Raw genomic sequence first — 27,197 nt, 5'->3', positions numbered from 1 at the left:
ACAGTGGAGCTACTTACTCTGGAAGTTAAACAGAGTTTCCATAAGACTCAGCAACTCCGCTCCTCCTCATATGCCCAAGAGAACTGAAGGCACATGCCCCTACAAAAACCTATAAACAAATGTTCATAGCAGCATTATATACAATAACCAAAAAGTAGGAACCACCCACATGTCCATCAACTGATAAAAGGATCAATAAAACCTCGTATATCCATATAATAGAAAATTATTCGGCTGTGAAAAAGGAATGAAGTACTGATACATAGACCAAAGAGGAACCTTGAAACATTATGCTAAGTGAAAGAATCCAGATACAAAAGGCAACCTATTGTATGACTCCATTTATATGCAATGCCTAGCTAGAAAAGGCAAATCTTAGAGACAGAAAGTAGATTAGGGGTTGCCAGGGGCTGGGGTAGAGAGGAGCCAGGGGCAGTAACTGCTAATGGGTGCTGGGTTTCTTTTTGGAGCCATGAAAATATTCTAAAATTAGTGGTGATATTTGCAAAACCTTGTGAATATACTAATAACTACCGAGTGGTACACAACAAATCAGTGAAATTTGTGGTATGTGAATTATAATCTCAATTTCTCAAAAAAGACAAGGAGGCATTGTCTTCAAGATTATGTTTCCTGGCAAACTACAAATCAAATATAAGAGCTGAATAAAAACATTTTCAGACATGAAGGGTCTCAAAAAATTTACCATTTGCCCACTCTTTCTTAGAAAACTACTAGGGAGCTGCTGCCTCAGAACAAGACAGAGTAAATTCCTATGATAGCAACAGAATGAATGTCGGGAAGACAACTGAGGAGCAGATCTGGGATGGGGAAGACCCTAGATAGAAGGAGAATTAAGATCTCTAGAATGGATGTCTTGAAGAAAAAAAAAAATGGAACTAAAAAAGTTACCTGATAAAACTTTCCCCCAAATTTCCCTTTTGGGAAATTATATGGAAAGACAAATGGATGGGGCAGGAAGTATCAAGAAATACAAAGAAAACTCAGCAATTTAAAAAAAAATAAAGCTAATAATTTACTTCAGGAAAAACAAAAAGTGAAAAAGGAGCGATCAAATTTTGTTACAGTGTTCAGATATAGATAATATTTGCGTGGGCAAAATCATGTAAACACTGCATTTTGATTTAACCCCAAATGGTAATATAATTACATTGGGAGGATAGAATAAGAGAATGGTGGTACAATAGAACTAAACTTTCAGCTATAATAAGAGGAAATCAATTGACAAGTTTGAAAACTGATGAATGAAAAGATAGCAATATGGTATAATATTAGAAATACAGAAACGTGCCAAGGTCAGAAGAAACAGTTAAAAGAGTCAAAAAGAACTGCCTCTGGTGATGGGGGACTGGGGACAGTGAGAAGAGAGAAGAGGGATGGGCTAGCTTTTAGTTCTTTTTGACCCTTTAAAATACTTTAATAAAACTTTAATTTTTATAATCCCTCACAATAAAAGATTATTTAACATCCACTAAAATGAAAAAAAATGTGTCAAAGAAATCTTGAAAATTACGTTTGCCTTAAATAGAAAAAATGTTCTCATTAAACTGATTTTTAGCAGACTTTATCAGCTATTCAAGCATCAGTGATGGTACCTAGACAAATAAAACCATACCATTTCTAAATTCAATAACTACTGTTGGAAAACTTCAAAATTTAAAATCAAAAGGAATGGTAAGGAGCAGAAAGAGAATTGATTATTTGATTTTTTTTTTCTTTCTTCTTTCCCCCTGGAGGACTTGTACTAGAGATGGAAGAGGTTTGCATGCATGGGAAATGGGGGAGCGGCAGGCAGAGGGAGAGGGAGAAGCAGGCTCCCTGCAAAGCAGAGAGCCCAGCATGGGGTTCAATTCCAGGACCTTGGGATCATGACCTGAGCCAAAGACAGATGCTTAGCCAACTGAGCCACCCAGGTGCCCCCAGACCCCAAGTCTTTACTGAAATCTAAAATAGTTTCCCAAACCGTGTGTGAATGAGTACTTGTCCAATATCTTCACTAACAGGGCCCTTTAAGAGGTTTTTTCCAGGACAAAAGGAATCTATTCCAAAACTGAATGGATATTTCCTCTGTTTAGAACCTGACATCTGTGAGTACTTAATAAATGGCACACTCCAGGCTCCCTGTTAAACCCAGGTCTTCTGTGATTTCAGCTTTCTCCCTACAGGTTGGAAAACAACAAATCCCAGAAGGAATCACCATCCAAAAAACTAGGTTTAAGAAGGTAGTAGAGTACTTGAATGGGAGAACTGTAAATCCAAACCAATGATAATCTACAGAGGGTCCAAATTAATAGGACAAACAACGTTTTTGGTATCTTGTTATCCGTTTCACTTTGATTCTTTTAAAAGAACCAGGCACGGGATGCCTGGGTGGCTCAGTGGGTTAAGTGTCTGCCTTCTGCTCAGGTCATGATCTCAGAGTCCAGAGATCAGGGATCAGGGATCGAGCCCTGCATTGGGTTCCCTACTCAGTGAGGGGCCTGCTTCTCCCTCTGCCCCTCCCCACTTCTCGTGCTCTCTCTCTCTCACTCTGCTCTCTCTCTCAAATAAATAAATAAAATCTTTTAAAAAATATTCCTTTCTAGAAATGCAAATCAAAACCACGATGAGACATCACATCACACCTGTTAGAATGGCTATTATCAAAAAGACAAGAAAGAACAAGTATCGATGAAGATGTGGAGAAAATAGAACCCTTATACTCTGTTGGTGGGAATACAAATTGGTAGAGCCACTATAAAAGACAAGGTAGGTTCCTCAAAATATTAAAAATAGAACCACCATAGGATCCAGCAATTCCACTTTTGGGTATATATCCAAAATGAAATCACTGTCTCACAAGGAATCTGCACCCCATGTTTATTGCAGCATTACTTACAATAGCCAAGACATCTAAACAACCAGAGTGTCTGTCGATGGATGGATGAAAAAAACATGGTGTACGTATATACAATGGTATATTATTCTGCCATAAAAAGAAGGAAATCCTGTCATTTGCAAAAACGTGGATGGACCTTGAAGTCATTGTGCTAAATGAAATAAGTCAGAGAAACACAAGTGCTATCTGATCTCTCTTGTATGTGGAATCGAAAAGAACTGAACTCACAGAAACAGAGAGTGATTGGTGGTTGCCAGAAACAGGGGTTAAGGGTTGGGGGAAATGTGTGAAGGTGGTCAAAAGGTACAGACTTCCAGTTATAAGTTCTGGGAATGTAACGTAGAGCCTTGCGATTGTAGTTAACAATACTATGCTGTATGTTTGAAAGTTGCTAAGAGAGTAGATCTTAAAAGTTCTCATCACAAGAAACAAGCCTGGTAACTATTTGAGGGGATTGATGTTAACTAAACCATTTCTGTCTATATACATATATCAAATCATTATGCTGTACACTTTAATATCATGTTATATGTCGTTACATCTCAATAAATCGAGGACAAAAAATTAAAAAATAAGAGCGAGTAAAGGCGTAATGTTTTCTAAACATTAAAAAATAGGTATTCCTTTCTAGAACTAGGATGAAGTAGGGTGAAAGTTGGCAGCAGAAGTCCTAGGAAAGTGTGGGCACATCACCAGCCCTGATTTTATCTTCTTGGCAAAATCATTTAGTTTGAAAGGCTTGGTGAGTTAGGAGCTATGTTAACAGTCCCTCCCCCAGATGGGCAGAAGGGACAGCTATTGTTGGTGGTATTTCATGCTGGGTAGAGCTATTGAGTGGGGCCTTAATTAACATTGCTAGAAGGCTCAGATGGATTTTGAGCAACAAATTGCCCTGCCCGAAGGTTCCTCTTTTTCCTGCACAGAGAGGTGCCCCAATGAGTTCCCCTTCTTTTCCCCAAATGGAGAGCTTAGAAGGTCCCGATACAATTGCATCTGAAGGAGAGCAGGTTAGTATGTGGGTGGCCTATGAACTTTCTTGATTGCGGCAGAGACTATGATAATGCTTGCGCTTTGACCGCGGTGGTAGGGGAGCGAGCCTAGGGGCCCTTGAGTTCTGGCTGAATCCAACTCTGTTAACTGCAATTGGAGTTCCTGCCACCTGAGGACGCTGTTGGAAAAGAGAAAGTGCTGGGAGCGTGACGCTCAAGACTGCTCAATTTAAATTGCTGCACAATTTAAAGTGGGGTCAGGCAAAGGAGGCAGAAATTGGCATGTTTTCTCAAACAAAGGAGCTAAAATGAGTAATTGGAGGTACTTCTGATAGGCAAATCAGAGATGGAACGCGCCTTGGGACAATGTTACAGAATATGTCTTTGTCTGGGAATGAGCTGATTAGGGCAAGAGCCAAATCCTGAACACACTTGCAAGAGGGAGAGTGGAAGGGCTTGCTCCTCATCCCCAGCTCCCATCTGACAGAAGGACTAGATTGTTCAGTGGTGAGTGCTGCGTCCTTGCCCAAGAATGGGAAACATCAGTCTGAGAGGACACGAGGGACCCCGGCAGCAGGGTCTGGCTGTCGGCCAAGGGGTGGGTGGGGACGACGACGAAAGTGGAACAGGGGCTCAGGGGGAAGTCAGTTAGACAGACGGTCCACATGGAAGCGGAGGGTTTGCTGGGGCTCATGGTGGGGATTGAATCTACTTTAAAGGCACTGACATAGAGAATATTTCTTCTGGATTTTAAATCTTCAGTGAAGAGTGAGCGAATGAGTATGGAATGAGTAGAGACACAAAACCAGGAGCATGTATTAGTTTTTGTTGTTGAGTTATTACTGTTTCCATTGAATAGCCCCTTAAAGAAGTGATCTGTGTGACATCCGGGAATTCAGAGGCCCCTGTGAATCAGCCCAGAATCACAAGGCTACAGTAGAAGCCATTCCAAATAGAAATTCTAATCTTTATTCACGTCACTCATGGTCCTCATGAACTCATGTTAACTTTTCTTTGGACGTCATCTCTCCTCTTCCCTAGCGCTCTTAAACTTCTGAGAGTATCTTGCCTTCCTAGGCCAGAAGATCTGTCTCCCATACCCATCTGCCCTGGCTCACTGCTACCTCCTTCCCCCGACCCAGCCACCCCAAGGAGTGTGGTGTCTTCCTCTGGGTTGCCTTTCCCTTCCTCTTCTCCTTGGAGTCTCTCTGGTTCTAAGCCTCTTGGCTTCATATATGTATCCCAGAAGTCTAGAAACCCTTCTGACTTCATCCAGAGTCTCCATAGACAGCAGGAAAAGGGGAAGGGGAGGGAAGGGACAGGTTTAGTGAACAATTTTAGTGAACAATTTCTACAGAGCCATTTTCCCAACTGGTGATTCATTTTTCATAAAAACAAAAAAAGAAACAAATTTTAAAATTTATTCCTTATAGGTCCATTCACACAAATGGCCTGAGGTCTTTGGTGAGATAACATACACCCATGGGGGAATGTATGCTTGTATAAGTATATTTACTCTTCAAAAAAATTTTAATTCCGGTATGGTTACCATACCGTATTATATTAGTTTCAGGTGCACAGTATAGTGATTCCACAATTCTATATATTACTCAGTGCTCATCATAAGTGTTCTCTTAATCCTTTCACCTATTTCACTCTGGATATTTACTCTTTTTTTAAAAAAAGATTTATTTATTTACTTGAGAAAGAGTGAGAGAGCACAGAGGGATAGAAAGAAGCAGACTCCTCACTGAGTGGGAGGCCCGATGCAGGGCTCGATCCCAGGACACTGAGATCATGACCTGAACTAAAGGCAGACGCTTAACTGACTGAGCCACCCAGGTGCCCCTGGATATTTACTCTTATATGTGGCCAGTTCTCCATGGCCAAAGAGCTCACCACCTTCTCCAGCCTGGGAGCCCCCCTACTCTTGATTCCTGCTGATTCTCCTTCTCTGAAAAGTCTGATACTAGTCTACAAAGACTCATGATCTGTTTTTTTCTTTGGTTCTTCATTGAAACCCAAAGATAGTAATAGCCTTTTTCTTTAATGCACTTGTTTCCCATCCTCACTGCAGCCCTTATTCACTTTTTTTTTTTTTTAAATAAATAATGCACATGTAGTCAGTAAGTGGGAAATGGATGGGATTTGGAATTCGCAACCGTGTGGCATGAACAGTCACTTTGGGGAATGCAGTCGAGTATAGACAAGTGTCCCTCCCTTTAAGAGGACTACAATCAGAACTGTTTTTCCTAAAAATTGAGTTTATAAGCCACTTACTTTATTGTAATAAAAAAATCTGAATATCTGAATTGCGACTGTGTTCTATTGCTGTTCGATTTAGACCACAATTAAGTGTAAATTTACCTCTGATATGTTCACCGATGAGCTGTAAATTAACTTGCACATTCTTAGCAGTCGGATCAAAGTCACAAATATTCTCGACTAAGTAACTCTTAACATACTGTGAACAAAAAACAGAAGTTATGGGAGTACCAGCAAATAGAAAGAGAGCACCCAATTCACCAGTTTCAGAATTTCATGTAAATTTTAAAAGAGGCAAAACCAATCTATGGTGCTAGAAGTCAGGATTCTGGTCTGTTCACTCTGGGGTGAGTGTGTGTGTGTGTGTGTGTGTGTGTGTGTGTGTGTGTGAGAGAGAGAGAGAGACAGAGAGAGAGAGAGAGAGAGAGGTGGGTGAGGGGAGAGGGTAGAAAGGAAGGCTTTTGGGATGCCGCTGATGTTGTTTCTTGATCTAGATGCTGGTTACAAATGTTCCTATTTTACAAATGCTTGCATTTGTACATTTAGGATTTATGCAATCATGATTGGGTTATTCTAAACTTGTGTGGGTTATTCTTCAATAAAAAGAGTACTTAAAAAAAATGTAACTTACCAGTTTACACTTTTCCCAATTTCGGAAGTCACCTGATACTTCCAACTCTGGGTGAATGAACAAGATCACCCCTGTCAGGATGTCGTGGACCAGCTTTGTGTTGGCTGCCAGCTCCTGGGACTTGCTGTCTGACAGAGATGTGAACTCTGGTGGAAGATTGTAATCATAGAGCAACAGTGATACAAAGTCTAGGGAGGTAAGCAGTCGGAGGCTTTCTTGCAGCTCTTGCAGCATGATTCGGAAAAAGAGAACTCCTGCCCGCTGGACTTCTCCTACATTTTCAATCTCTGAAACAACAGAGCGACATCCCACACTGTTGTTTAGTCCATACAGGAGTTTTTCATAGCATTCTGAGCATAATTCAATAAACTTCTTTTTTTCCAGGAAAAAGAAGACCATATCCTATGGTTCTAAGTAATCTTAGTTTCTCTAGTCATGAAATCAAAACACGGAAATGGAGTTACACCTGGTGAAGCTACCAGAAGAGGCTTTGAGGAAAGGTAAAAACTCAGGTTTGGAGGTTGGATCTTAGTTTGAATGCCCATCCAAGCCCTTATTAGTTTTGTCCCTCGGAATCCCCTTTTCCTCTCTGTGAGCATGGGGCTGATCCCTCTTTCCCTGGTGACCTGTGGGGATTAAATGAGCTGATAAATGTAAAAGTGCTTAGTGGATAAGTACAGAGTGGATGCTGAAAAGACCAAAAGACATGCATGTTCTTTTTTGTACTTAGCCCACCCTATCTAATGGCAAGAGACCTCTCAGATTAACCCCACATAACGTTACTCTATTTACTCCATTCTAGGTAGCCAAAGGTTTCCATGTTTCCTTTCCTCCCTGATGCCCAAATTGGTTCTGTGCTGAGAGTAGCCTAGTGGGTGTGGAATAACAAGCACTCGGGTCTAGTCTTGGCTCTGCTGGAGCTTGTGAATCAACCGTTACTTTGATGGACGTTAGTTTCTTTATCTGTGAAGCAAAATGTTCCTTCGAATTAATACTGTGTAAGATAGCGGACAGAGCACCCAATGTGGGGCATGAGTCCAGGCTTCCCCACTTGTTAACTGTGTGATTGGTGCAAGTTGTTTTGTTTCTCTGAACTTTACTTTCCTTACCTGTAAAATGAGTTATCACCGTTCACCTGAGAGTTATGGTAAAGACTAATGGAAATGACGTATTTAAAGTGCTTGCTACATGGTGGGGCATTTAATAAATGCTAGTTTTACTTTGCTTTTATGAGTCCTTCCAGTTTGAAACCATCTGATTCGAGCCAAGAAAATGAGATTTCATACCCTTTGCTCTCATTTATAGACCATACTCATCAGCCCAAGACTGCATGAGGGAATTCGTTCACGTAGAAAGAGCTGTGTGTTGTAACAATTCCTTTTAGGAAATGGATTGCAATCTGTGATTCCCCCCACATTTATTACACCCAGGAATTCAGGTTGTTGCCCCATTCACAATACCTAGGACATAGTTTTTCTTTATTTCTCCAGATAGCTCGCCCAGTATTTCGTAGCAGGCAGCTTGGACCACCTTCATCATTTTCTGTAGATCTTTAAATTCGCGATACAATAACATTTTACTCCTGCCAATGTTAAAATCAAGAACTCCCAGAGCTTTTCCTGTTCTCTCACGGAGTGGAATTATGATGTGGTTTTCTCCACAGACGGAGGCCAAAACAACTTCTGAACTGTCTGAACACTTGAAGAGGAAGTCTCTGAAACCCAAACCAAACAAGCCGGAGATCATAAAACATCAGCCTGCCCATAAAGGTCTACCCAAACGTGCTGAACGGCTCTCTTTCGTGCCAACCGCGCTCCCGCCACCGCAGCCCTTGTTTGGCCTGCCTGCGCCGCTCCACCCAGTGCCACAGTCTCTCCCTGGCTCGCCCCTCGCCCGAGAAGCCCCCTCTGACCCGCAGTCTAACGTCACTCTCCAGCACGAGGCTCTGCCAGACGTGCGCTTGTCTGAAGGTACGTGGGTTTTGTTTCCGTATTGCCCCGTAAGCGTCGGGGGGATGGCAGAGGGAACGAGGAATATGTTAGGCCAGGTTCTCTAGAAGCCGAGCCTGCGACGGGAATGCTTGCGCAAAGGACTGATGGAGGGAGTGCTTTCTGGAGAAACTGTCAGGGTCCGAGGAAAGTAAAACAGGGAAGGAGAGGCTAATTAAGAACGTGAAGGCTAATTTGCAATGACGTGGGTGGAACTAGAGGGTATGATGCTGAGTGAAGTAAGTCAGAGAAAGATGATTATCATATGATTTCACTCATATGTGGAATTTAAGAAACAAAACAAGAGGATCATAGGGGTAGGGAGGGAAAAACAAAAAAGACGAAATCAGAGAGGGAGGCAAACTATAAGACTCTTAACCACAGGAAACAAACTGAGGGTGCTGGAGGGGAGGGGGTGGAGGGATGGGGTAACAGGATGATGGGCATGAAGGAGGGCCCGTGATGTAATCAGCGCTGGGTGTTACATACAACTGATGAATTACTGACCTCTACCTCTGAAACTAGCAATACACTGTGTTAATTAATTGAATTTAAATTATTTTTTTTAAAAAGAATGTGAAGGCTAGGGGTGCCTGGGTGGCTCAGTTGGTTAAGCGTCCAACTTTTTTTTTTTTTTTTAAGGATTTTACTTATTTGTCCGAGAGAGAGAGAGCACAAGCAGGGGGAAGCTGCAGGCAGAGGGAGAGGGGGAGGCTCCCGGCTGAAGGAGCCTGCTGTGGGGCTCAATTCAAGGACCACGACCTGAGCCAGAGGCAGACGCTTAATCAGCTGAGCCACCCAGGCGTCCCTAAGCGTCCGATTCTTGATTTCAGCTCAGGTCATGATCTCAGGGTCTTGAGATGGAGCCCTGCCTCCGGCTGGGTGCTCAGGGCGGAGTCAGTCTGAGATTCTCTCTGCCCCTCCCCCTGCTCCTGCTCAAGTTCTCTCTCAATAAACGAAATGAAATGAAATAAAATAAAAAAAATAAAGTAAAATCTTAAAAAAAGCATGTGAAGGTAGACTCAGTCTCATCTCAAGGGGAACTCTGGAAGGCAAATTGTGCCAAAGAATCTGCCCCACCTTGAGGCAAGGGAGAGGTCTTTTATCAGTCATTGGCTCTAAGATGGCTTTGGGCGTGTGTTTACGTCACTGTGAGTCACACCTAGTGAGGGGCTCCCATCACTCAAGGGCTCTCCTCCAGAGAAAGTTCCAGTGTGAGTCATTAGCCACGGCACCTGTAGCAGCTGGCGAGAGGTACATTACGGATCTGGGTAGGGCATCAAGGGCATGCTTCCTCGAGGGGCCCGAGATTCTCATTGAGATATCGTAGCTGCTTCTCTCTCTAGGGAGGTACAGACACATCCCTTTCCCCCACCTTTCCCCCTTCCCAATCTTTTTATTTTTTATTTTTTTTTAATTATTTATTTGAGAGAGAGGGAGAGCACGGGGGGGAGGGGGGAAGAAGCAGACTCCCTGCTGACCAGACAGCCTGATGCAGGACTCGATCCCCAGACCCTGAGCAGAGGGCAGACACTTAACCCACTGAGCCACCCAGGCACCTCTCCCCCTTCCCAACATTGATATTAAGATGTCATTCTTCTGAGGTATTTGAAGAATGTTGGTGCTTTGCATAGCCTCAGAAAGCACATTTGTGGTTCATAATAGCGATTGTATAATGCCAGGTAGGATGATGTCCCTTTATTTTTGCTGTTCCCACCCCTTCCTGCTGCTGAGCCACCACTTTGTGTCTTAATGACAACCACAGTAACGATGCATCATCCTAACTTTCTAGGCATAACAATAAAGCCGATTGGTCAACAAAGTTCCTCAAAAGGCTCCTGTTCTAAATTACACAGAGAAATCAAAGCTTGGGATTCTGGGTGTTCCAAGGACTCTCATGAAACTCTTGACCAGCACAAGGAAAAACCCTATGTGGAAAAGAGCTTAAACCTGAATGAACATCAGGTATGAGGCCAAACTAAAATTTAATGAACACATGTACTTAAATGTCAAATTAGCCTCCTGGACCGAGCTAGGTTACTGCCTACTCAGCTGCACTGACCTCTCACAAGCAGCCCGTCCCTTTTGCAGTCCGTGTGTCCACCGTTAAGATCTGTTTTGCCTCCGTCCGCAGTGTTCCTTGCATCCCACAGGTGACAGGCATTCAAAGTAATCTGAACTGCGTATTTATTAAAGACCATACCCTCTGCTTCCTCCCCACCTTTGCCCGGGCTGTCTTCTTTAAATAAAAAATACACGTTCACAGGCTTGTTAACATTAAGATGATGAGCTCTGATAAGTGACGTGGATATATTTTTTTCACAATCCTGGTGGGTTTTTGTTGAAATCCATGCTTATAAGGAAATTGTAGAAAATAAAACACGATCACGCTTAAAAATGTGCAATATAAAATAACCAATGAAACCTGTTTTAAAAAGGACTTGAAGGGGGAGGGAGTTAACATGTCCCATGCAGACAGGAATTTTTCTTAAAAAAAAAAAAAACCCAATCAGAATAGGATTCAGGTGTATACTAATAATAGGCAAAAGCTGTGTCTCTCAGAGCTGCTAACGCACGAGGGGAATGTGTTTTGGCAGTCAAACAGAACAAGCGTGAAGGTGCATCTCATACCTGAAGATGCAGGTCTTCCTGAAGATTGTAGGGGGGTTCCTGTGGATTTCCGTTAGACCCCGCTGCCCGGTAACCATCATATTGCGTAAGACGTAGTTTGAATCCTTGAAAAGAGGAAGAGATTTCAACACGGAGGGGAATAATTGGACCTCATTTTCCCATTAAAGGTTTTGGGAACAGAAAAAAGAGGGGAAAAATTAGAAAAGTTTAGATGATCTCTAGCTTGAAGTACTGGGACATTTTACTTACTCGGTACCATTAAGAATGAAGTGTTCACAGGAGAAAAATTTCAAATTATAACATTCTTTTAAATGCACAAACCTATTTTTTATAATTGTGATAAAATCATATGTTTATAGTATTTTTATGTGAAAAGTGCATTATAGAATATTTGGAAAATCAGAAAAGTCCAAGGAAAATAAGAAAAATAAAAATACTCTCGCATGAGGCCTTTGTCTTCACCATCTCGTCAAAGCTGTTTTGGTCAAGGTTACTAGTGACTCTTTTATTGTGAAAGCCACTGACCAAACCCTAATCATCACATCCTCTGCTGTGGCAGCATTTGACTCAGTGAACAATCTCCTTCTGGACATACTTGATTCACTTGGCTTTTGGGACACCACTCACTCCTAATTCTCCTATGAATCACTCTTCTATTTCTTGCTGCTTCTTTGTCTTCCTCACTTCTTTTTTTTTTTAAGATTTTTATTTATTTATTTTGACAGAGAGACAGCCAGTAAGAGAGGGAACACAAGCAGGGGGAGTGGGAGAGGTATCTTCCTCACTTCTAGGAGCTTTTCAAACTATAGGTCATAACCTAACTATGGGTGTGAAAATATTTTAATGCCTTTTCTTTTTTTAAAAAAGAGAGCATGGGTGCAAGTAGAGAGAGGCAGAAGGAGCAGGAGAGAGAGAATCTTAAGCAGCCCCCCTCCATCGCAGGGCTCCGTCTCACGACCCTGAGATTATGACCTAATTCAAAATCAAGAGTTGGATGCTTAACTGACTGAGTCACCCAGACACCCTATTTTGGTGCCTTTTAAAAACAGCTTTCTTGAAGTATCACTGATATACAGAAGCTGCACGTATTTGATGTACACAATTTGCTGAGTTTGGAATGAGTCTCGACCAATTTTTTTTTGGTAGAGATTATTTATAAGAAAGTAAGATTAACCTATCCTGTAAAATATACTAAACTGTAGAAAAGACATTCATTTGGAAGAAATAAAAAGTTTTTTGTGGTTTTTTTTTTTTTTTGACAATGCACAAGCAGAGGGAGCTGGAGAAGCAGGCTCCCCACTGAGCAGCGAGCCTGACGCGGGGCTCGATCTCAGGACCCCAGGATCATAACCTGAGCCAAAGGCAGACGTTTAACTGACTGAGTGACCCAGCTGCCCCTAAAAAGGGGTTTCTGTGTCCACCTTTAAAAAATTCTTTGATTAAAAGGGAAACTGTGATAACAGGGTCCATAAGGACTGTATGATGACTGGTGCTCTGGGGAACAACAGCTTTGTCGTGTGGAAGCTTGCTCTTGTCATGACCTCAAGTGTTCACCCAAACTGTTTATATGAAAAATGTTCAACAGAGAATCTGTCATTGGCAATTGAGCACCTAGCTTTTCCTAATTTATTTCTTCCATGGTTTGTTATTTGGTGTTATATATACTAGACTAAGAGGTTTAGAATCTCACTGTGACTATGTTCCTGGGTTTAAATCTTTAGTCCAAGCCAAACAATTCTTCTCCTGTTTCCACCTCTTCCCCCAAATTGTGTCAATTTGGCCACTTTTTTTTTTTTTTTAAGATTTTATTTTATTTATTTGACAGAGACAGCCAGCGAGAGAGGGAACACAGCAGGGGGAGTGGGAGAGGAAGAAGCAGGCTCATAGCAGAGGAGCCTGATGTGGGGCTCGATCCCAGAATGCCGGGATCACGCCCTGAGCCGAAGGCAGACGCTTAACGACTACCCCACCCAGGTGCCCCAATTTGGCCACTTCTGTAAGACTGGAAACATAATATAGAAAATAGGGGTTCATAAAGAATATGCCTCATAATAAGCTTTTCATTTAATTTTACTCGGATCAAGAAACTATAAATTCAGCAAGTGCCTCAGTAATCATTCAGTAGTGAGATAACCACTTTAGTCAAAATTTTCTAGGAAACTGTTTAGAGAAAAGAGCTGCAATGGTATTATCCCCCATTTTCTTTCTTCTGCTACTGGCTTGTTATTTTTTCCCCCTTACTTTTCCAATATAGGTTTGCCCCGCTACCTGAAAGTAGAGCATTCCTATGAAAACTTTCATGAGCTGAAACAGCATAAACTGAAAAAGCAATTACTATTAACTTATACCGAAACATTTTTGAGCATTCCTGGACCCCCAAAATAACCTCTCTTAGGCTTTTCTGATGCTTTAGAACACATCTTGCTAATGGATGTGCAAAATAAATTGAGATAAAGCACAGATGCTCACAGACACAGTTCAAAGGTGTGGTGGCTTGATGCCGAGTTGCTGAGTGCAGTTGGGGGTTGGGGAGAGCCTGATGGGGCTTCTCTTGCGGCTCTGGGGGCTCACTGCAAAACAAACGCGGAACGCGATTTTCACTTTTTGCCCTTTTTCATAAAAGCAAAGATTCTCGTTGGATTTCTTTCAGTCAGGAAAACCAGGTACTAATGAGGGTCTTTTGTAAAGGAGAAGTGGCCTAACATGAACTTTTGGAAAGTGGGTATACTAGCATCTATTCATTCTCACCTCATGTGTTACAAGTTATTTTGTATTTGTCCTCTTTTGCTTTTTTCCTCTTTTGACAAACATTTTTTAAAAAAAAGAATGAAATAAAATAGAAGAGAAAATATCAGAAACATCACATAGTAAAAATAGGTATACGTGTGTGTGTGTGTGTGTGTTTGTCAGGGGTCAGGATACAAAATGTTTTTCATACAATATGTCAAAGTCAATGTAATTTTGAGCCACAGTGATTCCAAACACTTGGATTACCTCAGGGCTTGGACCTCACACTTTTTTTTTTCTATCTTCACTCATTCCCTTGGTTATTCCATCTAGTCTCATGGTTTTTGTTTTTGTTTTGGTTTTAATGGTAAAATACACATAGCATAATATTATCACTTTAACCATTCAAAAGTGTACAATTTGGTGGCATGAAAGGCATTCATGATGTTATATAACCCAGTCTCCTGTTTTTGCATTTTTTAAAAAAGATTTTGTTGATTTATTTGTTAGAGAGAGGGGCTGAGCACAAGCAGGGGGAAACGCTAGTTCATATATTCAACTGCCTATTTAATATCTCCACTTGGAGTCTAAAAGGCATTTCAAATTATAGCTAAAAAAATCTTTTTCGATTTAGTAGGTAACAGGCAACTTTCACTTAACTTTGCATTTATTTCATTATAAGAATGGAACATTTTTTCCATGTTTATTGAGCATGCATTAAAAAAAATTTTTTTTATTATGTTATGTTAGTCACCATACAGTACATCATTAGTTTTTGATGTAATATTCCATGATTCATTGTTTGCGTATAACACCCAGTGCTCCATGCAATACGTGCCCTCCTTAATACCCATCACCGGCCTATCCCAATCCCCCACTCCCCTCCCCTCTGAAGCCCTCAGTTTGTTTCCCAGAGTCCATAGACACTTGTGGTTCATTCCCCCTTCTGTTTACCCCCCCTTCATTTTTCCCTTCCTTCTCCTACTGATCTCTGGGTAATCGTTCTTTCTGATGGCCGAGTAATATTCCATTGTATATATATATATATGGACCACATCTTCTTTATCCATTTGTCTGTTGAAGGGCATCTCAGCTCCTTCCACAAGATTCCATTTACAATAGCACCAAAAATCATACGATATCTCGGAATTAACCAGAGAGGTAAAGGATCTATATTCTAGAAACTACAGATCACTGTTGACAGACATGGAAGAAGACACAAAAAGATGGAAAAACATTCCATGCTCATGGATCAGAAGAATAAACAGTTAAAATGTCTATGCTACCCAGAGCAATCTACACTTTCAATGCCATCCCAATCAAAATACCAATGACATTTTTCAAGAGCTGGAACAAATAGCCCTTAAATTTGTGTGGAACCAGAAAAGACCCTGAATCGCCAAGGAATTGTTGAAAAGGAAAAACAAAGCTGGGGGCATCACATTGCCTGATTTTAAGCTATATTACAAAAAAAATTTTTTTTAAGATTTTCTTATTTATTTGAGAGAGAGCATGCTCAGGAGCAGGGGGAGGGGCAGAGGGAGAAGCAGACTCCCTGCTGAGCAGGGAGCCCAACACGGGGCTGGACCCCAGGACCCTGAGATCATGACCTGGGCCGAAGGCAGCTGCTCAACCAACAGAGCCACCCAGGCACACCCCCCTCCCCCCAATTTTTTTTTAGTAGACTTGTCTTTTGCTTATTTTTCTTTTGGATTTTTTTTTAATCTGACTGATCTGTGTAGAACAGTGTTAAACCCTTTGCTAAATATGTGGCAATTTCCCCCCACTTTATTTAAAACAACTTATTTTGTCTATAATTTTGGTGCAAGGAAGTTCTACCTTATTGACATAATGTAGCAACCTCGCTTTAACTGTTTCATCCCGTGGCATCGGTGTAGCCATTCTTCCCCACAAGGCTGCTAGACTGTAATTCCCTCTCATCCCTCACTTTCTCAGCGGTGCTCATGCATTTATTCTTCCTCCGGATGAAAATTAAAGTCATTTGGCCAATTTAAGAAATCATTTTGGGATTTTTCTTGGAATTTTGTTAAATTTATAAGCAATTTTTGGAAGAAATTCTATTTTTAAAAAGTGGCATTCTTGTCAAAAAATCATGATATGATTTTGTTTTATTAAAAGAACTTAGGTTCCTTGGCAATGTTTGTAGTTTGTTTCACGTAGAGCCTGAAGGTGACACAGGGTGAAGTGGAAGGAAAGTTCTGGGCAGAGTAACAGTATTTTTGAAACAGGGGTAGAAAAAAACTGCTTTCTTTCCTGATGAGAGGTGAAACATTACTTGTGCTATTGTGTTTTTCTTCCTCCTGGTGATCTCTTCCCCCTTCCCTCTCATTCAAGCAGGAAGTCTGTATTGTCTTAGAAAAGCAATGTGATGAGATAGAAAGCAGCAATCACTGACTAATCTCTGGCATTTGCTTTTTCAAAAACCTACTGATAGGACTTCAGATTAACAAACCAGGCACACACATTAACCACTTGTCCCTCTCAAGACCTCAGCGAAATAAGAGCCTGAGGTCTTGGTTTCCCCGGTGGCTGTTAGCTGGGAACTGCCCTTAGCTCCCAGAAACCTCAGTCTTTGTACATAGCCCTGCGCATCTCAGAACCAGCAACAGGTGCCCCCCCCCCCGCCATTTCTCTGGTTCTTCTTCCAACCTCCCATCTCTCAGGGACCACAGCCAGACAAGGTTCTGTGCTTTTAAGGTGGTTACATTGGTACCACCTGGGTAATCCAGTATAATTACTCTGTCTCAAGGCCTTTCATCCGAATCACATCTGCAAAGTCCCTCTTGCACTACAGTAACACATTCCCAGGTTCCAGGAATCAGGATATGGACATCTTTGGGGGGTAGCCGTTATTCTGTTGACTACAGTTACCTATTTAACAAGTTTGGTACTGCAAAGAAATAGTAAAGCATAGGTGATTTGGGGTGATAAACTAAATAAATAATAATACTTATTATTGATAATAAATAGCATGAGTGTTATACCTAAGATAATCTGAATTTCCTATCCTCCTTCATTGAGGGTCAGCAGAACAAGAATTCTTTTTCCCCCGTGGCTCTGTACCTTATAGGAACATGAGCATGAGGTAAGATAGGTGTTTCAGAATCTACTTTCTAATTTGTGTCAGGATCCCAGAAGGAAACAGATGACATGTCAGAACTGGGTAATTTGAAGAGAGTTGAATAAGGGGATTATTTGTAAAGGCATGGGTAGTAGTTAGAATCCCAGGCCTAGTGACACTCTTAGACTGAAGAGGCAGGGGAAAGAAGCAAGTACCAGAACCTGGGGAGGACAGGTATGGAGAGGGTCGCCTGACTAAAGGTGTCGTGGCCTTTAGTAGAACAACAGAGCCAACCCACAGCAACCGGGCAGAGAGACTGCCAGCAGCAAAATACCCCAGCCTCACTATCCTTCTGCCCTGCAATCTCCTACTGGTGCATCTCATTGGACAGACCTAAGCAGAAGCTAAGGAGCCTATTGATACTGTCTACTTTTTGAGGTCAAGAGCAGGCTGAAGAAGGGAACAGGATAGATTGGAGGAGCTGAAGATGAGGAAGAGGGAGGCTTAAGAAGTTACCAGGGTTAAGTACTTGGAAAAAGGTATCCCTACAGCCACCCTCGGCCATTTTTAACACCAAAACCTCACCTAGCTTCCATTTAGGATAAACTCCTGTCCACAGCCTTGGACAGGCTGTTCTGGTCAGTTGTGACCCTCCCCAGACCCTGGGCTGCTGAGTGGTCCTCCTCCTCCCCACTTTGGGGATGATCTTCTTCACCTCCAGAAAGTGAGTCAGAAGAATAGTGACCTTAGTGACCTTGTCCACAGCATTGTGACTGTGAAAACTACATGCCCCGGAAGCCATGCTTTTTTTTGACTGCTGCGGGTGATTTTAACTTTCTTTGTGGTGCCCTAGCTATCATTTCCCTTCAGGCCCTGACAGGGGTCTTCATAAGTGTGGACACTGGCCAAATCAAATCCTCCCCAGATCCCATAGTACAACTGTGGCCTATCAGACCTGGTGGTCTCCCCCCTACACTGAATGGTCCTCAGCCCCCACCCTCATGCACTGGGGGCATTTGGAGGGCCCCTTTCCTACCCCACCCCCAGGAGCAGCATCCACGACTAGGAGTTCTCCACCTCTGCACTCCGTTCATTCCACCGGAGAACTCTGTGATTCTGCTGTTTGGCCAAGGCCTCATCAGCTTGGTCCAGCCACTGAGAAAAGAAAGAATCCTGGAGAGAAGGGGAGAGGCACGTATGGGGGGCCCGCCAAGGGACTGAGAGACAACCAAGGTACAATCACCACCTGGTCAGGCACCACGCAGGATTGTTTTGCCTGCTTAAAAGGAAGACACCTTTCCATCCATTCTCACCACATGCAAAATCCTAACATTAAAATTAAGTGTAGGGGTGCCTGGGTGGCTCAGTCAGTTGAGCAGTGGACTCTTGATTTTGGCTCAGTCATGATCTCAGGGTCCTGGGATCGAGCCCCACATCGGGCTCTGCACTCAGCAGGGAGTCTGCTACAGGGTGCTCTCTTTCCCTTTGTCCCTCCCCCTGCTCTCTCTCTTAAATAAATAAATAAATCTGAAAAAATAAATAAAATTAAGTGTGAAAAAAGGAGAGGCAAACCAAGAAATAGACTCTTAACTATAGAGAACAAACTGATGGTTACTGGAGGGGAGGTGGGCCAATGGGGGGTGGGGGAGCATGCAGAATGGTTAAACAGGTGATGGGTAGTAAGGAGGTCACATGTTGTGATGAGCAGCAGGTGTTTTATATATAAGTGATAAGTCACTAAATTCTACACCTGAAACTAATATTGCACTGTATGTTAACTAGCTGGAATTGAAATAAAACCTTGGGGAAAAAAAGTGTAAAGAAGCAAAATAAACATTTGGTGAAAACTCATTACATTATAGATAGGCCTTTTTTAACTGGTGTGATGTAATTATGTCCCTCCAAACAGCAATGCCTCATCCCTCCCCACTTCACCCATATGATTCTGGTGGGGGCTGCCAGTTACTGTAAACTCCTCCACCCCCGCCCCCAGCTGGGGGGCATATCTCAGGATAGACTAAAAAGAGCCCTCTTGGGTTTTCCAAATTGAAACAAGAAGGAAAGATTCTTTTTTAGTTACTAAGCATCTGGCTTGCCCTGGCGAGAAAGCCTATCTTAAGCTGGAAGGACCAAGCCAAAGTGTAGAGGGAGGCAGACATGAGGGCTGCAGAGAGAAAGAACACGAGAGAGCCTGATGGTATTTAATTCCTGGTTCTGGTCGTCCTGGAAGCCAGCCTGACTCCTCTCCTTCCTTCATTTTGTTCACATGAGTCAATCAATTCCCTTTTTTGCCTAAGGCAGTTTGAGATGGACTTTTGCCACTCACAACCAATGCTCTTGAATTGGAATTATGGGAAATATGTCTCCAGTTGGCCTAATAGCTAACTAAATATGGTTTTAAAATATTAGCAAGACAGGGGTGTCTGGGTGGCCCAGTCAGTTAAGCATCTGCCTTTGGCTCAGGTCATAATCTCCAGGTCCTGAGATGGAGCCCCACATCAGGCTCCCTCCTCAGTGGGGATAATCTACCTCCCTCCCACTCTCCCTCTATGCTCTCCCAATCTCTCTCTTACGAATAAATAAATAAAATCTTTAAAAAACATTAGCAAGACAATAATATCTAGAAACTCTGTTAGAGGTCTAACACTGCCCAACCTTGCCTACCTGTGTTGGGCCAGGCTCAATGAAGTACGTGGTGATGGTGGTAATGTCAGATGTGATGTCACAGAGCCAGCCAATGCCCGTGATCACGACATGCAGGATGTGCTCCCTGCTGTGCACGTAGTGATAGGCAGTGCTAAAGACATTGGCGACACCCTGTAGAGACAGAACATTTTCATTGTCTTTTCTTTTTAAAATAACAAAATAATCCATCGTTGGATTACCTTATAAAATTAATGATACTCTACTTCTGACAAATTACTCATTAGTTCTCCAAAGGCAGTGTTCCAGAGTCTACTATGCAAAAAAGATCTCAAGAAATCAAAGGTGTAAGGAGAGATCTACTATAAGATCCACATAGCTTATTATGTTTCCTGATAATCATCCAGGGAAATCTGTGATATGTACTGTCAGAGAACAGAGTCAGAAGAATAAGATAAAGTTCGAAATGAGGAAAATATTTAAAAGCCAGGAACGAATGCCAGCCTTGGGCAGATGGGTAGGAGCTGCCCTGATATGATGCAATATGAATGTCTGGATATTTACATGGCTTCTGTCATCAGATCGGTGGTACAGGCTGTGCTCTGTTCCATGGCCTGCAACATGCTAGATTACACAGTCTTCTCATAGACATAAAGAGAGCCTGTTCCACAGAGAAGGGATAGGAAGTCCTTAGAACCCATCTGTTGTCTTGTTAAGAGACTCCAGGATTTCTCCTCATTCAGTTTTCCCTCCCATCCCCTGTGGTCCTCCACGCGATTCCTTATGTTCCACATATGAGTGAAACCATATGATAATTGTCTTCCTTTGCTTGACTTATAATAATTTTTAAAAAAGAGAGACTCTAGGAACCACAAATTCTTCAAATCTATGTGAATTTTGTAATAGGACCCAAGGTATCACAGGGTAACCCAGGAGACTTTACTGCCAGGGGCTAGAGTCAATTTTTGTATGTGTGTGTGGCAAATAATACTTTATTTTCACAATGTTACTTCTTCATTCTTGGCATGAAATGAAATAAAGTCCCAAACATAAATGGTCAACTACATTGACCTAGAGATCAGCGTCACTCCTGAACATTTCTCGGTATTACATGGAAAGCACAAGAGTTGACTCCTTACTCTGTGTCACAGGCGCTGTATTGGTTGTTAAGGGATACAACACCCCCACCCTGCACTTGGGAGAGCAGCAACAGTGTGTCCCAGGAGCTAAGTGGCACTGTGAGCCCAGGCACTGTTAGAGAGTCAATTTAAAATTCATTTTGACATGTTCTCTAACGTAATTCACCTACTGATAACTCTATACTCCTACATCTTCTTTCTAATATCTTCACATCATTATTATGTCAGATGAGAGTGAAGCATATTATTAAAAAGATGCCCAGAGGAGGGGCGCCTGGGTGGCACAGTGGTTAAGCATCTGCCTTCGGCTCAGGGCGCGATCCCAGCATTCTGGGATCGAGCCCCACATCAGGCTCCTCCGCTGGGAGCCTGTTTCTTCCTCTCCCACTCCCCCTGCTTGTGTTCTCTCTCTCGCTGGCTGTCTCTATCTCTGTCGAATAAATAAATAAAATCTTAAAAAAAAAAAAGATGCCCAGAGGAAAAAGGTTCTACCACTTTCCTCAATTATACATCCAATAAATAGGAAGAGGAATTTTTAAATTTATTTTAAAAGATTTTATTTATTTGAGAGAGAAAGAGAAAGCACAAGTGGGGGGAGGGGCAGAGGGAGAAGGAGAGAATCTCAAGCAGACTCCGTGCTTGATGCCGTGACCCCAAGATCATGACCTGAACTGAAACTAAGAGTTGGACGCTCCACTGACTGAGCCACCCAGGGGCCCCAGGAAGAGAAAATTTTAAATCGTGGTAAATAAACATAAAGAGCCAAGGGCTTAGAGAGGAAGACGTGGTAAAAAGCATAGCAAGTTCCTGATTGCTGCGACATCTCAGGCCATCATCTCCATAAAGGCTTTCAATCTTCCTTCCTTGAAATTTCTGTTCATAAAATCAGATTAAAATGCTTGTAGAAATGGTCCCGTCATCATCTTAAAAGTGCCTATCTTTTTTGTGATCTAATTTGAAAACATGCATACTCAAGACAGATTTAGGCTTTTTCCTTCCTTCTTCATCCTCAAAAATCGTAACGCTGAAACCAAGAGCCATGGGAATGCATTTGTGGGAAGAGTAAAAGATTTCTAGTTTCTCCTATTAATAAAACATAAATGTGTCCCTTCTAAAGGTTCATTCCTACTTTGCGGGTCTTAATTAGTAGTGTAATGGTTGGATTTCAGTTCTAGAGCATAAAATGCTGTTCCTATGATTAGTGCAATGGGACACATATCGACAATCTCCCCACAGAGGCTGAGGCATAGACGTGCAACTGAGGCTGAGAGTCCTTCCACGTGTAATGGGGAACCTCTCCAAAGACTGTTAGATATACACAATGAACAGGAACAGGTAGGATGACACTATCAATATATATAGCTTTACTCTCATCTGGTTTTAGGTTTTGCTTTTTAAAAAATATAGAAGGAGAGGCAATCCTACCATTGCTCTTGAAGAATTCCTCCATGACTTACCTGATAGAATCTGATCTCATGAGGTACAAAGATGTTTATTTTTTTGGCATCTCTTAGGGTGTCAACAGCCATGACCCCAAAGACCCTCATATATACATCTTGAAGAGGCAGAGCCAGGAATGACCCATTTTGATCACTCTTCTTGAGGGAATGATTCCAGAAAAAGATGTTCCCGTGGTGCTGAACTTGGGGGACGTGTATTGGCTTTCCTTCATCCACTACTGTAAAGCTGAGGAATAGGAATATGAGGATGGTAGAAAGGCCCAGGAGAAGGCTTTAGATGAAACTAAATTGCAGGAAATTAAATAAATTCTCCATTCATAATTATTGGGATTATATGTCAGAGAAGTGGACTCATGAAATTGCCAGTTTGGACAGTCTGACTTGAGAAAAAGATTTAAAAAAACAAGCTTAGATCATAACAGGGTAAACATATATAGACAGGATGCCGGAGACATAACTTCTAAAGCAGGCAGAAATAACTGAGCTGATAATGTGAAGCAGAGTCCCAACATGGCAAATCAATGCCCAGGAGTGAGCTCTAGAAATAACCAGGTGAAAGTATTCAAGACTAGAAACCCATCACCTCCCACTCCAGAAGCACTGGTGACCTGAGGCATTTCTCTCTCAGGTGGCCAACTAGGATTTCAATACTAATTTACTTCAGAAAGGGAATTATTTTTTTTAGAAGGGTAAAACCAACCTCCTCAAGAAATTCTTACCTGATTCCCTTCATGTCCCTGTAGAGCGCTCTGTTCAGTACAAATGGAGCGTCATCTAAAGTACAAGCTACATTCCTCAATAGAGCTTCCCCTCTATCAGGCAGTAGTTGGTTTTCTTCTAAGAGGGAAATGTGAGCACTGATCTTCTTATTTCCATGGGCTTCAGCGTCCTATGGCAAAATGTTTCCAACCATATATTTGCCAATGGCCAAAGAGCTATTATTTTAATCATGTCTCCCTTCATTAGGCTTTTTGAGCATCTGACCCCAGTAATTACCATTCATGGGCAGCAGGAAAAAGGCTGACACCACAGCTGTCTCCCAAATCTGAGTTTTAATGAGTGGAATTGATTTACTTTATGTCAACTGAACTGGTTTACTTAAAAAAAAAAACCTCTCATCTTACTCAAATGTAGAGGTTTAAAACTTGGATCCCTTTAAACTATAGTCATATAGTCTGGGCTTCACTTAAAAATATTTATTTTAGAGGGCTAGGGCAAGAATATGGCTTCATTTCACTCATATTTCTTGAGTAGATTTTCACCGTCTACTATGAAGTGAATGTAGAAAAAAAATGCTCTCAAGGAATTCTTAACATAGTTTGGCAATGACATTTGATTTATGTCACGAAAAAATTTCTTGGGGCCCCAGATTGCAGACTTTATGCAACCACTCTTTCTAATTAAAATAACTGAAAATTCTCTGTACCTAAAATATTATGATGTTATTAACAATACTATGTGTTAATACACATATTGAGCATGTCCATAAGTTGGGGACATGAAGGATGCTTTCCTTGATCTTTGTCTCCTCTTTCTATATATTTAGGTTTGCTTTTCATGGTTTTTTTTCTGCTGCTTTCATTCTTTTTCTACATAAAAGATCTATAGAGTAACAAAAATCTACCAAGGATCTCTGAAACAAATTGGAGTAATACCTCTTTTTCTAGATTGGTCTTTTGTTCCTGGTCACACCGCTTCAAACTACATTGGGTAATTCAGCCATTCAGTAAATGAGTCCTTTAATTAAGTGTTGCAATTTAACTGAGATGAGCGACTCCAGGTTCCCTGGACTCGGGGAATCTGTGACATATATAGAAGACAGCCGTGCTATTTCTGCCTGGGAGGAGCAGCCAGCTTGGGAGTCTTGGAGAGGATGGCAAAGCTGTGGGCAGTGGTCCCATCAGAGGCATGTGTTTTAAGTGACACGATTCTATAATGGTATCAGTGTGTTTCTAGGCAGTGTGATGAAATATTGTGTGATGTTGGATCCTACTTTATAATGAGTTTATGATTTAAATAGTTCCTTTGTAAACCAACTCCCAAAACATCATGCAAAGGAAATGTGGCTTGAAGTGCCTGCACATCTCCTTACTGGTATTTTTCAATATTACTCTATTTTCTGCTCTAAGCTTATTTGACTCTCAGCACAAATGAAATTAGAAATCCTAAGACATGATTCTGTCTTTCATACCTTTCCTCTCTATTTTCTACCTTCCCAACCTACAATCATTCCAGTTACATCTTTCCTAGGCTTTGGGTCATTGTAATGTTTGGGAATGAATAAAACATCTATAGTAGTACCCAGTGATTTTTCGGGAGAATTTAGTGTGATCCCCCCTTGCAACCATTGACCATCACCTACTATCAGGAAATTTTTCCTCATATATATCACTTTAGAAAAACATACCTGGGTGAGGGCATTAAAGGTCTCAGTGTACACTGGCTCCAGGGATACCCCACTTGTCTCTGCAGCATGCTGGATTTGGTACAGCCACTTCCGTCTGGCACAATTCCTCAGATTCTCAATATGGCTCCTTTCTAAAGTAGTCATCAGAAACTCCACAACACTTTCCAGAACATGATCTTCATTGCCCCTGAGTTCAGATACAACCGATTCTATGTATTTCTGAAACTGTTTTAAAGACAACCTCACTTCTTGGCCAGGGTGTGGCTTTGGAAATTGGATGTGTAGTTTAGCTAAAAAACATAAGCATAAAACCAAGAACTAATCAAAAATTCATTTATCTATGACGGACTATTTCATTCCCCTCTTATAGCCGACTGAAGCCCCCGACAAGGGCTCCCCCATGGAAAATCAGGCATATCAAAGGCACCTCAAAGCCCAGCGGAACATCTTACAGCAGCTCCCTGTCTTGAGCTCAAGATGTCCTGTGTCATCTTCCCTGTTTCCGTTTTGTTTCTTTTTTAATGTTTTTTAATTAAAAAAAAATTTTTTTTGAAGGATTGAGAGAGAGCGGAGTGGGGGGAGGGAGATGAGAGTGGGATGAGGAGCAGAGGGAGAGGGAGAGAGAGACTTATAAGCAGGCTCCACGCCCAGCTGGATGTGGGGCTTGATCTCACAACCCTGAGATCATAACCTGAACCAAAATCAAGACTTGGATGCTTCAACAACTGAGCCATCCAGGCCACCTTCTGTTTCGTTTTTTTAACTCTACCACACTCAACTTTGACTCCTCCCTACTTTTTACCTTCCATATCCGGTAGGCCACTTAATCTTACCCTGTTAGCCTTTGGCAATATATCTTGTTGCCACTCCTCTCCATTCCTACTTCCATAATCCCAAACCAGTATTCATCATTTTATACATAATTAGATTACCAAGAGTAAGGCTTAATACATATTTATAAAATTAAATTACAACACGACTTGCAACAAAAAGGAGAATCAGACCTATAAATACAGAGAACAAACTTATGGTTGTCAGAGGGAAGGGAGGTAGGGGGATGGACAGAAAGGGTAAGGGGGGGGGCGCCTGGGTGGCTCAGTTGTTAAGTGTCTGCCTTTGGCTCAGGGCATGATCCTGGCGTTCTGGGATCGACCCCTGCATCAGGCTCCTCCGCTGGGAGCCTGCTTCTTCCTCTCCCACTCCCCCTGCTTGTGTTCCCTCTCTCTCGCTGTCTGTCTCTCTCTCTGTCAAATAAACAAATAAAATCTTAAAAAAAAAAGGGTGAAGGGGAGTGGGAGATACAGACTTCTAGTTATAGAATGAATAAGTCACAGGAATAAAAGGCACAGCATAGGGAATATAGTCGATGATATTGTAATAGTGTTGTATGGGGACAGATGGTAGCTATACTTGAGGTGAGCATAGCATAACATATAGAGAAGTTGAATCACTATGTTGTACTCCTGAAACTAATGTAACATTGTGTGTCAACTATATGCAAATTAAAAAATTTTAAATATATATAAATATATAAATAAATATCACACAACCAGAATGAACCTCAAAGGCACTAAGTCAAATTTATGGCTTTTATTAATCATGGCACTTAAATAATCATAAACAGCCCCAATTATTCAAAACAATATCTAATAAAAAGATATCAACATACAAAAACAAAAAAAATAAACACAACCTGCATTATGCAATTCCCTGGTTCAAAAGTCTTAACCATATTCTGGGACAGATGACAGCTACACTTGAGGTGAGCACAGCATAAAGTATAGAGAAGCTGAATCACTATGTTGTACACCTGAATCTAATGTAACATTGTGTGTCAACCATACTGAAATTTAAAAATTAAAAATAAATAAAAATTAAGAGACAGGGAAAAAAGTCCTACCATATCCAGATCCAGGCCATTTTCCAATAATATCTAGCCATAATATCATATAGAAATTATTTTCTCCAGTATCTCCATTCTACTTATGGTCCTGACCATGCTTTGCACACTTCTGCATCCATAGCTTTTATTTTTTTAATTGTACAATTACAAATGTGCTGTCAAACCTGAACATCACCCATAACACATCTTCCTCCATGGCCTGCACTTGTTCCATCCCCTGCCTCCCCACAACCCCATCAATATCCTGAGATGTTCCTTATGTCTTATCTTCCCCCTCCTTTTATTTTCCCAATAGTGTTAGTGTGTGTGTGTGTGTGTGTGCGTGCGTGTGTATTTCTAAACAATATGTGGTTTGGTTTTGCCTATTTGTAAACTTCAGAAAAAGGACATCATACTATATGTAGTTTTCTGGGACTTACTTTTTTATTCCACA

The 27,197-nt window shown here is 41.6% G+C and overlaps 1 protein-coding gene across 1 annotated transcript in view; it reads right to left on the bottom strand.

Annotated features, from left to right (window-relative positions):
• EFCAB5 (EF-hand calcium binding domain 5) overlaps positions 1 to 27,197 on the bottom strand; it is a 167,692-nt gene that overhangs the window by 5,939 nt on the left and 134,556 nt on the right. Inside the window, exons 15-22 of the mRNA XM_045773605.2 lie at positions 24,862 to 25,151; positions 23,174 to 23,343; positions 22,452 to 22,680; positions 19,877 to 20,029; positions 11,404 to 11,507; positions 8,245 to 8,498; positions 6,785 to 7,071; positions 6,256 to 6,352 (exon numbers count right to left, since the gene is read on the bottom strand). Coding sequence (XP_045629561.2) covers positions 6,256 to 6,352; positions 6,785 to 7,071; positions 8,245 to 8,498; positions 11,404 to 11,507; positions 19,877 to 20,029; positions 22,452 to 22,680; positions 23,174 to 23,343; positions 24,862 to 25,151 — 1,584 coding nt within the window. The remainder of the gene's footprint in view (positions 1 to 6,255; positions 6,353 to 6,784; positions 7,072 to 8,244; positions 8,499 to 11,403; positions 11,508 to 19,876; positions 20,030 to 22,451; positions 22,681 to 23,173; positions 23,344 to 24,861; positions 25,152 to 27,197) is intronic.

The sequence above is a fragment of the Ursus americanus genome, chromosome 23, assembly GCF_024610735.1.
Source record: "Ursus americanus isolate L20-20 chromosome 23, mUrsAme1.1.p, whole genome shotgun sequence".
NCBI lineage: Eukaryota > Metazoa > Chordata > Mammalia > Carnivora > Ursidae > Ursus > Ursus americanus.
Note: the sequence above shows the minus strand (reverse complement) of the source record. Positions and strands in the feature narration are given on the sequence as shown.